Source organism: Neospora caninum, chromosome XI (assembly GCF_000208865.1).
Source record: "Neospora caninum Liverpool complete genome, chromosome XI".
In the NCBI taxonomy this organism is placed as follows: Eukaryota; Apicomplexa; class Conoidasida; order Eucoccidiorida; family Sarcocystidae; genus Neospora; species Neospora caninum.
In genome coordinates this window covers 1,690,634-1,704,985 of record NC_018397.1, presented here as the reverse complement: position 1 = coordinate 1,704,985, position 14,352 = coordinate 1,690,634, and the positions used below count along the sequence as shown (strand labels likewise).

The 14,352-nt window shown below is 53.6% G+C and overlaps 1 protein-coding gene across 1 annotated transcript; it reads right to left on the bottom strand.

Annotated features, from left to right (window-relative positions):
• Positions 1-4,609: 4,609 nt before the first annotated feature.
• NCLIV_055190 (putative myosin light chain TgMLC1) lies at positions 4,610-5,400 on the bottom strand (the record flags this gene model as incomplete). Its single annotated transcript, XM_003885073.1, has 2 exons — positions 4,610-4,785; positions 5,163-5,400. 2 exons carry the CDS (start codon positions 5,398-5,400, stop codon positions 4,610-4,612), a joined length of 414 nt encoding a protein of 137 aa, XP_003885122.1.
• Positions 5,401-14,352: the final 8,952 nt, after the last annotated feature.

Sequence of the window (14,352 nt, the reverse complement as noted above, 5' to 3'; positions counted from 1 at the left end):
AGCCGAGAGCGAAGGAGACTGTGACGGAGACAGAGGACTCGACGAAGGCGGAGAAAAGGGCGAGGCCGGGAAGCGCGAAGGAGGGAGAGAAGGGAGAGAAGGGAGAGAAGACGAGCAGGGACGGTACGGGGCAGAACGAGGAGTCGGCCGAACGACAGACGAAGAAGCATGGACCGCAGACGCAGGAGAGCGAGCTACCGAGGGAGAAGCTGCAACCGGAGCCGAGGAAGGACGACAAGAAGGCACGAGACGCGATGACCCAAAGGGAGAGAAGGGGGATCCGGGACGGACTGATCTTGAGAGATGTCGAGGCGGATGTACACCTGACCGCCGTTCCGACGACGCGAAACCCCCCGCTGCACAGAAGGAAGAAAAAGTAGGATAAACGGCGGGAGAGGAAGTACGAGCAAGCAGAGAAGGAGGCGCGCACGCGGGCGCAGAAGAGGAAGCAGGAAACAACGGAGAAGAGGGAGATGTTTCCGGCATTCTTGCCACGGTGTGATCTTTCTCGTCCTCCTTCTTCCCTTCTCTGGTCTCTGTATCCAGCTCCTCCGTCAGCTTTTCTTCGCCCCGTGGGGATCCTTCGGCACATTCCTGTTGTCTCCCTTGGCCACTTGTGATCTCTGCTCTCCTTCGTTGACTTCCTTCATCTCTCCTGTTTTCCCCTAGTTCTGCTGTTTCTTGTCTTCCATTCTTTCCCTCCCTTTCTTCTTCGTCGGCTTCTATCACCTCTCCATCTTGTAGTCTTCTCTCTTGCTCGTTTTCCGTTTCTCCCCTGGTTTCTTGCTCCTCGGCTTTGTCTCCACAGTTGTTAAACACGTTTTCTTCTCCCTCTTTGCGGCTCTCTTCCGTGCGCTGCCTTGTCTCCTCTGCATGTTTATTCTCGCTTTCCTTGCTGCCGTTGCTGTCTCCTTTTCCGCCGCTGTCGAACTTCCCATCGCTCAATTCCACGGTTCTCTCTTCGTCGTGTCTCTGTCCATCCTCATGCGTCTCATAATGGCGTTGCCTTTCATCTTCCTTGTCCGTTCCCTTCGCTTCGCCGCCTCCTCCGTCTGCCTCCCCTTCCTTCCCACCTTGGATTTCTTTGCTTTCTGCTTGACATTCAGTTTCCCCTTTGCCGCCCTTATCGTCCTTCGTCTCCTCTTCCTCTTCCAATCTCCCTTTACCTCCTTTCGCGCCGTCGTCGCCGTTTGCCTTTTGCTCGTCTGTTCCGTTTCCTTTGAGTTCCTCTTCCTTCTGTGGCTCCACAGTCTTTTCTCCTTCCGTCTCCCCTGTCTTTCCGTCCTCTTGAGTCTCATCCCTGTTCCCGTCTCGCCCGTCTTTTTTCTCCTCTTCCTGTCCTTCCTCGCCCCTCTCCTCCTTTGTGTGCGATGATGCGAGTGCCTCTACTCGAATGCATGCACCCGCGGAGAGAGAAGACGCAGAAGAAAGAGATGGAGACGACAAAAGACAGGGAGAAGACGGGACAGGCGAGGGGAAGGAAGGAGAGACGGACACAGAAGGAGACGACGAGAGAGAAGGAGACGATGAAAGAGAAGGAGATGAGAGGGCAGGAGAGGACGAAGAAAAAGAAGAAGAAGACAAAGAAGAAGAGGGAGAAGACGAAAGAGCAGCGGGGGAGGAGCAAGTCACAGAAGAGGAGGCTGACGGCGACGTGGAAAGAGAGACGGAAGGAGAGGACGAAGGACCGGAAGAAGATTCCTGCTGCCCAGGGAGAGTAGCACACTGCGTTTCGGAATCAGATTCCCGACACAGGATTTTTGCTCGATGCGCCCTGGCTCCAGCAGCCACCGCTCTGAGGAGGCCGAGAGGCGCGCCTCTTCGTCGTTTCTCGGGCTGGTTTGGAAGCCTGGAAACGCCCTGTTGTGGAGAGACAGGCGAGACGGAAGAGAGGGACAAAGGACGACAGAGCGACGAGGCGCCAAGGACGCCGAGGGGAGGAGAGGAAAGGTTGGGAGGAGCACGAGACGCAGGTGAGCGGTTGGTGTCGGATCCGGCGGAGTCGCAGGAGGGCGAGACGGGAGGCAACGACGCAGCCACGGAGGAAGAAGATAGAAAACACGAGGAAGAAGAGGGCGTTTTCTGGACTCGGCGACTCTTGCTTCGGCGACGAGATACAAGCCGAGTCGAGTGTACGCTCGAGCAAGACGAGAGAGACGGCGAACCAGAAGGCACGACAGCGTGAGGAGCGAGCGAGTTCGCGCCACAGATGGAATCGTCCGGAACGGAAGAGAGCGCCCTCACCGAAGAGGATAGGGGAACAGAAGAAGAGAGAGGAAGAGAGGAAGCAGGGGCGTTTGAGGATAGACCAGGACAGCGTGTTGGCGTGAGTCCGTGAGTCTGATGTGCACTCGTCCCGAGCGGAGACGCGAGCGACGTTGGAGGCTGGGTCAGTCCCCGGCCTGCGCTTCCTCTCGTCTCCTGTTCCAGTTGTCCCATTTTTTCTGTGGAAAGTTTCGCTTTCTGCCAAGCCTGTTGACGCTTTCACAGCCTCCCTCCCGTGGTTGTGAAAACGGCCTGCCAGGCAGGGCTGCGGGCAGAGAGCAGCTGCAGCCTCGGGAGCTCAGAAACGAGGAGAGGAGGGCAAAAGGGAAAATGCAAGGAAGGAAACGATCCAAAAGACCGAAAGAAGAACACCAGACTGAGGAGAAGAAACTGCTTGTCTTGTGGCCCTCGGCGTTGACTCATTTGTCCGGAATCACATGCGCCCCAGCAACACCGTGGAAGGTTCTGCCGACGAGACACAGGAGGGCGGCTGGCGGAAGAAAGGCGGAAACCTCGCGTGGAAAGAAAGCGTCCTGGCAAAAACATGGAAACATCTTGTTTTGGACAAAGGAAAAAAAGCCAATGGCGCGCGAAAATCTCCAGGAAAACTCCCCTGTCTTCTGGTTTTTGCGACTGCTTAACCCAGCGGTGTCTCCTGGCGCGACGAGGAAGTGTGCGAGAGGCGGGGGATCGCCGGGGGAACAGCTGAAACCGGCGTGGCGAGAGTGTGTTCGGAATCCAGCGATGTGTGGAACGAGAAAAAGGTTTGAGTGAGACAAGTCCCTTTTTTCTTCAAAACTTCAACACAAACACAGAGTTATTCTATGTAAGGGTAACACATGGCTCGGGAGCGACACGGTCACACGGCTCCCCTGGTAGTTGTTTATACCGGCACACATTGGTACAAGCATCTGCACATCCGTCTGGATAATAATACATATATATATATATATATCAGTTCTATATGTATATAGACATTTATGATGGAAGCATGTGCCTCTTCTCGTCTTGGTAAAATGGCTGTCGTATTTCGGAGTGCTTTGCGCGTGTCTGGTAACACAACGCTGTTGCACGAGTACACGTGGCGACCCGCGTCGTGGCAAGCCGCAACTGGTTGAACGGGGTAAATGAAACCGATAATAAAACGAAAGAGGCAGAAGAAGGTCTTGTGACTAGGCAGCGGTTCTGCTGTGCTTCCCCGTCGATCACTGGGGACGAACGGTACAGTTGTCCCAGTGCTTAATCATGCCGCAACCACTAGCACACAGCGCTGGCGGCGCAGAGAACTCGACTGCGTTTCGGTGTGTACAGCTGTCACGTAGTCATCGCGGAGCAAGAAAAGGCATCGGCGAGTTTTTCACGGGTTCCTCACAGTCGCGCTCGGGCCTGTTCTCCCCTTCCGACTACTCAATCTCTGTTGCATTAATACACGGTGTTCTACTGGTTCCATTTCCACAACAGTTACATCTTAGCAAAGCTCTGCCAGCACAATAGAACTACTACTACTACTCAGATGCTAGTATGATCAGTACCATCTTAATGGGAGTGACAGTCTCGGACCCAGGATTATTTATAAGCTTCTATACTTCGAGTTGGACTAGTGGTTTAGATCTTGAACGTCTTTGTTCACCGGCCCCAAGTTCGACTGTGCTTTTCATGACCATGTTCAGTGCATCAAGTACAGTGGCGTCCAGCGTATATCCGTCCTGCGGGTATGGATACCGCGCTTAAAGTTGCCTTTTTTCCGCGTATGTTAATGACGGATGCTAAATGTCTATCAAAGTTATTGGATTAGTCTTCTCCAAGCGGTTTTCGGTTTGATGGAACATCTGATCATGCTGAATACGAGGTTCTGATGCCAGACCGTGGGCTACGGGAACTACACACACCTTCCGGAAGTGATAGCTTCTTCCACGCTTGTTACTCGCAGAGATCGCTGTCACTGTCGCCACCGCATAGTCAGCGTGGCCGCTAGGGGAGATGTTCCTTCTCGTCTGAGACTGTGGTTCCTCTGTAAGTGAAAGTTCCGTCTCAAAGTATTTCGTTTTCACATCACGCTTCTCTAGAGCCTTGCCGAGGGCAACCCCTTGACGGAGCCCAGGCCGTCGGTGTGTGTGTGTGCGTCCATCCTACGCGGCACGCCAACACGGAAAAGAATCTGTTCAGCCGCTTATCGGCACGAATGTTTTGCAGCTTTCTGTTTGCGCGCGGAAAAGAGGAGCGTGGAGCTGTGACAGGTGCGGGTCTGGAAGAGAAATGCTGGAAACCCACGACAGGCTGTCAGGGACGGTCGTTTTCCGCTCATTGCCTCGCTCTGCACACGGTTCGATTTGCTGGGAGGCGTTTAGGATTGGAGTATCGTCGCGAGCATGGTTGCGTAATCAACATTTTCGCCATTGTCACGCAAAAAGTCCTTGACTGCCGCCTCAAATTCGGCGTCACTGAGAGGCTCGCCGTAGCCCTGGACCATATTCTTCATCGCAGTTTTCCCGATCTTTCCCGAGCCTCCGATGTCTGCCGCTGTAGTGTCAGAGAAAAGACAGGGGAGCAAAGGCTGGACACTACGGTGGAAACGAACAGAAAGCTTTCCGGCACTGCAGAGAGGAGACGCCTCGAAACAGCGAGTAGGGCGTTAGCGACAAGGAAGACACCCAGCGCCGCCATCATCACAACGTGATTTCGTTACTCCGTGCGAACGGCCGCTGGAACTCGTGTCGCAGGTGAGGACTTCTTTGTCGCTTAACCTGCTCTGTGAGCCGGATCGACGAAATGTCTCTGCTCCCCAGAGACCCCGAATCCCCATGGCACTCCCGCTCCGTTTGGCCTAACCCGGTGTAACACACAACGTGCGATACTTGGCTATGTAGAAGAACGGGGCTCCTGTTTGGGGCTCTCACCTTTGAAGAGCTCCTTAAGGTCGTTGAGATCGTCGTCTTTGTGTTGTGTGTTGTTGCAAAAGGTTTTAAACGCTGCCAAATCAACTCCTCCAGACATCTTGCCGGCGGCCTCCGCGACCTCGCCGTTTGAGGGTGACGCGCCCGCGAGCCGCGCCGCCACGCCCAACTTCGCCGCAGGGAGTTTCGATCCGTCCGCACAATCCTGAAAGGCCACCTGAATATCAGCGTCACTCGACATGGTGCTCGAGGGGAAAAAGTTCGACCAAACTCAATAAAGATCGACTGAGCAAACGCTTGGGTATGGCCCAGCAACGGCGGCGCAAAAGCTCGAGAGAAAAGGAACAGACGATGGCAACGCAAAGAACGCCACAGTCAGCAGAGTAACGCGTACACGGGCCCTCTCGCGTTGCAGGCAACGCAAGGGAGTCAGCACGAAGCTGTTTAAGGACGACACGAGGGAAATGGGGGCGAAAAGCAGGTCAGGAAAGGCAACAGTATTTGTGTGTGAATGTCCTTCAGGAGAATCTATGTTTTTCCTTTCAGGACTGGTGAAGTCGATCGTCACTGAAGGCTGAGGCGAGGGGCTGGTGGGCTTCGTCGTCGTCTCGTCGACGAGGGGTACGTCGCCTTCTTCCGGGTTCGTAGGTTTCCGAACAGCGCGAAACAGAGAAAAGAATTAGAATGATGAAGACGGGACACAGGAGAAGAAATAAGCCTGTAAATATGGGGTTGAAGTGAGTTATAGAGGTGATGTTGAGGATTAGCGGAAGGAAGGGAAGAGAAACGGCTATACAGAGCGCGGCAAGCACGAGCAAACGAGAGCGACGGCCTGGACGGTGAAATGAGTCTTCATCCATCTTACACAACTGGATGGCCAGTTGCCTTGGAAAAAGAGAAATACGAATCGCTTTTTTGTTGCGAAAGTGAAGCAGTATGTCTAGCCCAGTCAAGTCACGCGCGTTAGGCTCGGCAACACGTACCACGGCTCACCGCGTTGGCATCTAACACTTACTCCGTGGAATAAAACCGACAACTCAGACTCAGAGATAACCGAATGAGAAGACCATGCGCAGGCAGAAATCGTTCACAGAGAAGCGCGCAAAATTTTCGAGTCTCCCAGCCCGGCTCAGCTCGATACCGGGACGAGGACAACGTGTGTCTTGTGTGGCCAGCAACGACGCGGTGCATGCCCCCATGATACGCGGCACGTGGAGGAGAGCGAGGAGCAAGCATTTTCAAAATACGTGGACACGGTAAATGGAAAAGCTCTTCTTTGAATCTGTTTTCTCCGCGTCCTTTGTCTGCCAGTCTCCGAAAAGTTGGAGACTAGTTGGTTCTCCAGTCGGCCTGCCCAGCCACTGCTCGCAACTGTCACGGAGCCAGAACGGGTCATACGCGACACCAGTGGGACTGCTCACAAAGCTGTTTTCCCCGTTCTACCTTTCGACACTTGAACGAAATCATGGCTCAGAGAGGCACGAACCTATATTGCATCAGTACAGACAGACGTTTATACGAGAGCGTCTTTTTCCGTACAGGCCCTCGATCCTGGTCACCAACGACAGCTTGAAGGCAGAGTTGTTACTAGGAAGATGCTAAAAACTAACAAACCACTAGTTCACGCTAGTCTGAGATCCCACACAAGTACAGATTCGCTGCACGCGAACGAGGGCTAGGAAAGGCTTAGGGGCACCAATGGTACTCAAGCCTGCATTTTTTTCGAAGTCGTACACCGACATTGTGCGTGCTTCGTTCGTCCTGATCGCTGCCATTGTCGGCTACTCTTAACACAGAGAAACCCAGGATTGAAAGAAGCCCCTTAACGATGTAAGACGGGAAAACCAATTGGCGAAGGATAAGGAAAAGCAGGTGACTCAGGCCCCCCCTAACGTACGGTGGAGTGTGTCAGCCCGGTGCGACGGTCGTGGAAATGAGGACCGGTCAAGTTCGAATTCGCAGAACAATCTTGCCTTTGTTTTCTGCCTAGAGCGTTTGCTTTGTATGCCCGACAGACAAAGCAGCGCCGCATTTTTCTGCTTCTGTATTGTGATGACACGATTTCGTGACTTTGTTTCCCTAGATAGCGGTAGCTGCATCGTCTTCCTGGATGTGGCAACGGCAAATACCGTTGGCAGTTGAGCTGTGATTGCGTTCTTGTTCGGCGAAACCACAACAGAGAAACGCGTGAAGAGTTGTAAGCGACTTTCATGGTTAATCCTGTAGGGAGGTCGCGCCAACAGTTTTCCTAATGCGCTCGGCGCATCACACAGTGCAGCACGGTTGAGCTCTTCTGTAAGTTTACTTAATACATTGTTTGCAACACTTGTGTGTCTTGTGCACCTCCAGGACACATACAGAGTGCAAGCTTTCATTTCAAGCTAGAACTGCGCCACTGCTGGATCGTTGCTGGCCGTCGCTTGTGTTTTCGTCACGTTGCACACCTGAACTCCGTGCCAAGGAATATGAGGATGGAACTTCCGCGGAGGACCAGCATTCTGAAGCGTGCTTTGCAGGATCCTTTGATTTTGTTCAGTCAAGAACGTCAGCGGCGGTCAGCCAGAGATGCCCTAGTAGGGTGAGCGACCCCGAAAAGCGTCATTCTGCGCCTACCGCAGGTGAAAACATGAACTCGCTGGGTCTGGACGACGTGATTAATGGACCTGGCTTATAATAACGCGTCCGAGCATCCCGAAGTAACTGGATACCGAGGAGATGTCGTGTAGAGTCCGTGCTGTGTAGGCAGATTTGTCTTGGAATATGAATTTCTACGGGTCGCACCGTTCTCTGTCGAGGAGGGTCTGCTGTTGCAGGTGTTGTTTCTTCTTTTGGCGCTCGTATGGGATAAAGCGGACCTTGGCACTGTTCCAAAGCGCCCGATTAGGGGGCCTTGACGCTCCCTTGTTCGAGGCTGCCTCAAGATAACTCGACTCTCAGCCCCCATCGAACCGCAGGTGATGGGCGACTCCTCTGAAAACCGGGAGAAGAAAATTGACTGCCAAGTTCTTCGGGAATTTGGAGCAGATGCGGTGTTTTATGACAAATGTCGCGAAGGGGACATGTGTCTCGCCCCTCATTCTGTGGGGATGCGGAAAGTCCCATAAAACTGGTCGGAAAGGCGACAGAGACGAATACGGGAATGAAACGAGCACGTACGGCAGCAGACAGAATGGGCCTTTCTGTTTGTTCCGAGAACAAGTCTCCTCTACGTGCTGCCCACTTACGTCTATCATAGGTTTTGCCTCTGCTGAGCGATGGGCCAAGCCACAATGGCGAACCACGCCATTTGGTTGGTAATCGAGGCACCAACGGCAATTTCGACTCATTCTGCAGTTCCAGCGAAATGAGGCACTATATTATGTCCTTCGGACACATTTCACGGTACAGCATTTCTCGTATAATCCGTAGGGAAAACGCGGGTGAGCCGAGTCCGGTGCTTGCTTTGTCACCGTCTCCCCGTCTGAGCCGCTGTGGCTTGTCCTAGGCAATTCGCCTTCTCAGGTTTCCGACGCTTCAGTTTCAGTCGAATACCTGTGCTGTCGTGTTTCGTAAGTATGAAGCAAAGGACTGCGCATGCAAATCAGCTGGGGCATATCCTTTGTCGACTGTCTTCCATTGTGCAGAGAAAGCACCTAGGTATCAAACCGGCTGTGATCTACCACGAACAAGCGGCGTTGAGGCTCTGTCTTCGATAATACTCTTGCTCGGCAGTATACCCACACAGTTCCCTTTGCAGAAGGCCTCAGTCAAATCGTTTCCTTTCGGGCCCCGAAACTGTAACAGGAGACCTGTCGGGCACTTCCGACTCCAACGAAGGACTCGGAATTCCTGCAGCACCCATCTTTTCCACTTTACCAAAGGATGACGCCGTTGCTATCACAGAACATCAAGTCCGTGGTCGACGACAGCAAAGGGCGTATGCAAACAATTTCTCAGCAAAAGACTGAAGCTGCGTCCGGGTAAACAACCCTCTGACAGGACAGTCGCAGAAGGAGCCTCGTACACAGCACGGTGCTGGCCAAAACAGCACTTTTTTTAAAAGTAGATGTCATTAAACTTTGGAAAGTTTCTTAAAAACTACTAGTTGCTGAAAGTCCTGAAGAAGTATTGCAGGGGCAATTCTGACTTCTGACGTGACAGTTCAGCGGGTTTCGCCGCCCTGAGACGACACGGTTCCGTTACTTAACCGCTCGCGCCTGCTCGTGAGGGTGCGTAAGTGTGTTTAGCTACTGAGTCACTCTGAGCAGCTATCGTCACTGTGGGAGTGCTTCAAATCGCCATAGGCGGCAGGAAGGCCCTTGTAGTACAGTAGCAACCGCATGAGCGATCCATTCGACGCCTGCCTGCCTTTTCATGCCACTTTTAGAGAACCCAGATGACCGAAACACGGAAGATTCCACACACAGTTCCCTTCACGAGCCGCCCCCTCTATCCTTCCTTCATTTGAGCTGGCGCAATACGGACAAAAACGAGTAGTGATTTGCGACCTGGTGTGAAACAAAGCAGCACCACAAGATCCAGAATGGCATCTACGGACCTACGATTCTCAGCCAAAAGTCTTCCTTGTGGCCGTATGCATTGTCATTCAACTCACACATCAAACAGGCAGAAGCAATCACATGGCTGTTCAAACAGACAACCCAAAGGTCAACTGACGGAACCGGCAACCAGCATAGGCGCCCTTTTGAACAGTTTAGCTCTATGTCCTCCTACAGCAAGTAAAGCGGCCGTAAAAGGTTTTACGAGAAGGCATATAATTGGGTCACTTCTGAAGATCCCACTCCTTGAACCGCTTTCCATTCGTTCGCCTTTCTTGCAGCATGAAGGCCACGACCAACGGTTCTTCCAAGCGGTTTTCTCCTAATGAGGCTACTGAACCCTCTTCAGTTCGGACCCTTGGGGAGTCCTATCGAGCAAGGCCAATAGCATCCGCCTCCCCCACCGCTACCGGAAAACGACCTTCAGATTTAAAGGAGAGAGCGCGCTCTTTCCGCCCCTCGGCAGTACGACAGTCCCGAGCACAAACAGCGGGGCCTGCGCCGTTCGGACGGGGCGCTGACACCGAGTCCAACACTCTCTCTTGGGGAGTTGGCAACGAACAGGGAGATGGATTAGCGTGTAGCGGTGCACGACGGGCCTTGCCAGGAGGAAATACTTTGACAAGCAAGAGCTCTGACACGAACGAGGCGAGCAGAGCGTCTCGACGTACGAGTCTGATCGATGTACCCTCGGCACCCCCCTCCGGAGTCGGAGAGGATGCCAATGCGGCTGACTCAAAAGTGCGGAAATCACGGGTTCAGGTTGGTTCAGTGACCAGGAGCCCTCCTGGGTCTGTTCCGACCTTTTCTACCACTGTACGCTCGAAGCAAAGCAGTATGGTTGGGCAGAGTTTCGAACAGCAAAAAGCCTCAACAGGTAACTCGCCACCGGCAGTGCCTCCTCAGGCTCCGACTGCACACGGACTGCAACGCGGAAACCAATCTCGGTCCACCGGCACTCTCGCACAGAGCAGGGGAAACAGGTCGTTCATCAACCGTCGCTCCGCTGAAGACGTGAAGAGGCGAAGCACTGCAGCAGCACCACCGGATCGAGTGCACCAAAGCCGTCAAAGTCATGCGAGTAACCGAACTGCCGAGCAAAATGGCACCGACGACAGCCAAATCAAACTTGGTGAGGCAGAAGGACAGCAGGACGACGGGGACGAAACGGACGGCGAGGAGGATGAAGAGGAAGATGAAACATGGCTTGGTGAACGAACCCAACGAAGAGCCAGGTCGCCATCGATCAAAACCGAACAGGAACTCGAGGAGCGATACCAGATGCAGGGACAGTGAGCACAGATACTCTCGCTGCGCACAGTGTACCTTTAGTGTTGGAAACCGATGGAACAATTTGTTTGGGATTGTCGAAAACGCCCGGGGTGTTGGAGTGAACTTTTGGATGCCTCAAAAGAAGGAAGTTTGGCCCAAACGAGCGCGAAACTTCACGCAGGCTCCTCATTCGTGGTTCCACCTTCAGCGCGTCACCAGGTTCATTCTTGGGTGATACAGTGGTTGAATACAAATAATTCCAAACAGCCACCTATCTAGGACTTTTCGGAACAGTGCGGAAGTACATCCACGAGCACCGTACGTCGCGGCGAAACTGTAGCACGATGGGGGTGGACTCGTTGGAATTGCAGTTCACCTGGTTCGGTAGATGTTTGTGTGCAGAGGAAAGCGTCGGGGTTTCTGTTATCAGACGAATGAACCGCGGGAATCGCGTCGAGGCGACGTAAACTTTGGACCGATGGCACTGGAACATGCGAGGGCGATGGCAGAGATGGAGGCCCACAACAGTCGAGCCTCCTCGAGGAAGGTCCGTAACGTATCATACCACTTACCTGACCCGGGGAAACCCCTGGCACCCCACGCTCACTGCTGGCCAGCAGCCACCGTACGTGGCATTCAACGAGGCAACACCTTTCATGCACTGTTTCTATAGGGCAACCCGGGAAACGCCGATTTCTACCGGTACATGTGACGCACGACCCACTATAGTCCACGCTGCCGAACAAAGTAGGGAACGAAGGCTCGCGATCGAGGACGGTTGCAAGCATATCCACCTGTGCCACGGATGCTGAGCGGGAGACTCCTGTTCTTACGTTTAGGGAACTGTCCAGCAGAAGCCCCCGCCAGCCTTGGCGCAGCTCCAACAAATGCCAAACCTGGAGTTGCTGCCTTCGGTTACGGACGCCGTGGATCAGTGGGATGACGCTCATCTCCGGTCGTACATTGTAGGCGTACAATAAGGGTTGTGCAGCGGAAGAGCGTGCTGTATCGGACGAAACAGACTCCGGAAGACGCGTACACTTTTCTGGGTTTTCAGACCTCGAAGCGTCCCGTGTCCGTTAGTTGTGCTCACCGAAAAACGGCGGAAGTGCATTCGCGGCCGTACCCTGTCTCTAGGCTGCATCACACGTAGAAATTCCCGTTGCTAAAAGTAATCAGTGCCTGCCGAACCGGTTAAGAGACACAAGTTGTCACCAGTTTTGTTGTGCCATATCTGATCGAGCACTGCATGTAGACGACGCATGCCACGCGTAGCATTCTGGATAACGGGCACGTTTGCGCAAGCCCTAACTTAAAGAGTGGGTTAAGGATAGATTGACATAGGATTCCTGCATGAACCACACGAGGAGGTGCTGACCAACCTGTGAAAGTTGAAAAGGCAGCCGCCGTCTGTGCTCTACCGCAAGCAAACCAGAAGCACAAAGTCATCCTGCTCGCCGCGCCGCGCGCGACCAGCATTTCCATGGAACCAGCGTTTCCGGAACCCCGTATACCAAATCTCCTAGTGCGTTTGACGGGAATGGCAGGCCAACCTGAAGCCTCCGATTAAGGCATTCTACGAGAAGTTCAAGAAAAGGTATTTTGTACAGCTCGATGTTGGAACACATACGTCCCGGTACCACCATAACGGGGACAGAAAAACAAGGTCTCACAAGGAGTTCTTTGTCGGTTGCGGCAGCCACGTCTCCTTTCGTTTACATGATTTTCTACGTCACTTGCTTCGACCAGTTGATGTGCCCTCCCTTCACGTAGGCGAATCGATGAACTCAGGGTGGCGATTTTCAGAGGGATGGAGGATGAGACAGAAAAGCTGAATGCCAGAGGTGTGTTTGAGCCGGTAAGCGGCGCCTCCAGCTGGAGCCTAGTTTTTCACCTTGAAGATGACGCAGCGCGCAGGACGGGCACGCGCGTCCGAAATGGAAACGGACGGATACACCCAGGTCAAAGAAAAGGGTACAGCCACTGCACGGGACAGATTTCTTCATGCAGCTGCTCTCTTCGTCGCGCCGTGCTTGACTGTGGCTACGTGGCCGTTTCGACATCACAGTACGCGTCGCCGGCGACAGGAGGAGAATTTGGCGGGTCTTGCATTGAGCCGGCTTTCTCCCTATCCGCCGCAACCCATCTGAATGCCTCTGTTCTTGAGACTATCCGCCTCAGCAGGTGAACGCCTTGCGAGTTAGAGTGAAGACCCATAACGCGTGGCACTACGCACTGAGGCACCACCGCGTGCGCATTCATCGAGAGTCTCTAAAAGGTAAGACGGCTCGGGGGCGCCAGATCGAAGCAGCCTTCCACTGGATGGACTAGCCAAGCGATTAGGTCTTTCAAGCCTCAGGGGAAGTCGCAAACGCGACGCACGCTGCGCCTGCAGCATTCCGTGTTCTCCAACAAGGAAACAACCGTAAGGGGTTCTTGTGGGGAAACCGAATCACATCTAGACTGGTATCTCAGCATACGGACGCAAGGCAGCGTCATCCACATACCTGCAGAACTTCCGGTTGCCTCGGATGGAGAAAAGCGGAATCGTTGCTGACTACGCCGAGGAACGCCGCGTGGATGCCGCCTGACTGATTCCACGTTTTTCTGAACTCAGAGGCGCTTCGACTGCCAGCTGCGCGGTACAGTAAACCTGAGGACTTTGCCGAAACGTCACTTCCTGCAAGGTGCGAACAGGGTTGGACACCTGCGTCGAGGGGAATTGAAGTAGTCAAACACGACTCACTTGTCCTTGCCTGCTCACACGAGCTGACAACGAACGGCCAATTTACAGATCCCTGCGCAGGAACCAGCCGGGGTTGTCGTGTTCCTCAACTCTCACCGTAAACAACGTCACAGAATCAGTGGACTTCCGCCGCCCCCCCTAGAGGAAACTAGGGATTTGAATCATAAAACGCTTCAGAATGGAGAGGCAGGACTCGCAAAAACAACGGAGACTGCCACTTTCGTGCGCGCGTATGTGTGACTGGAAAACACAGGCTATTCGACCTCGTCACTCGACCAGAACCCCTCAGCGAGGAGTGCCCGAAAATCGAGATCTTTCCCGTCTACAAAATGATGGCTGACTGGCTTCGGCGAAGCGCCTTGCCGCTTTAGTTCAGTCGTGTGAACGGCTACTTGAAATGCATCTCCTGTATCCTCTCCGCTCCCCGCTGCCGTTCTGCTGGCTGAAAAGGGGATGCGACACTAGAGTGCGACGAAGAAATGTGGCAACAGTAACACCGTTACACAGTTTCGCCCACATCTGCGCTATTGAAGCACATAAGATCACTTTGACCTCCAACCGATCAGGGCGCGTGTTATTGTTTTTGCCTACCTCATCGCCCTGCTACCGTCCTTCACGAAAATGTAGATTTCCTGAG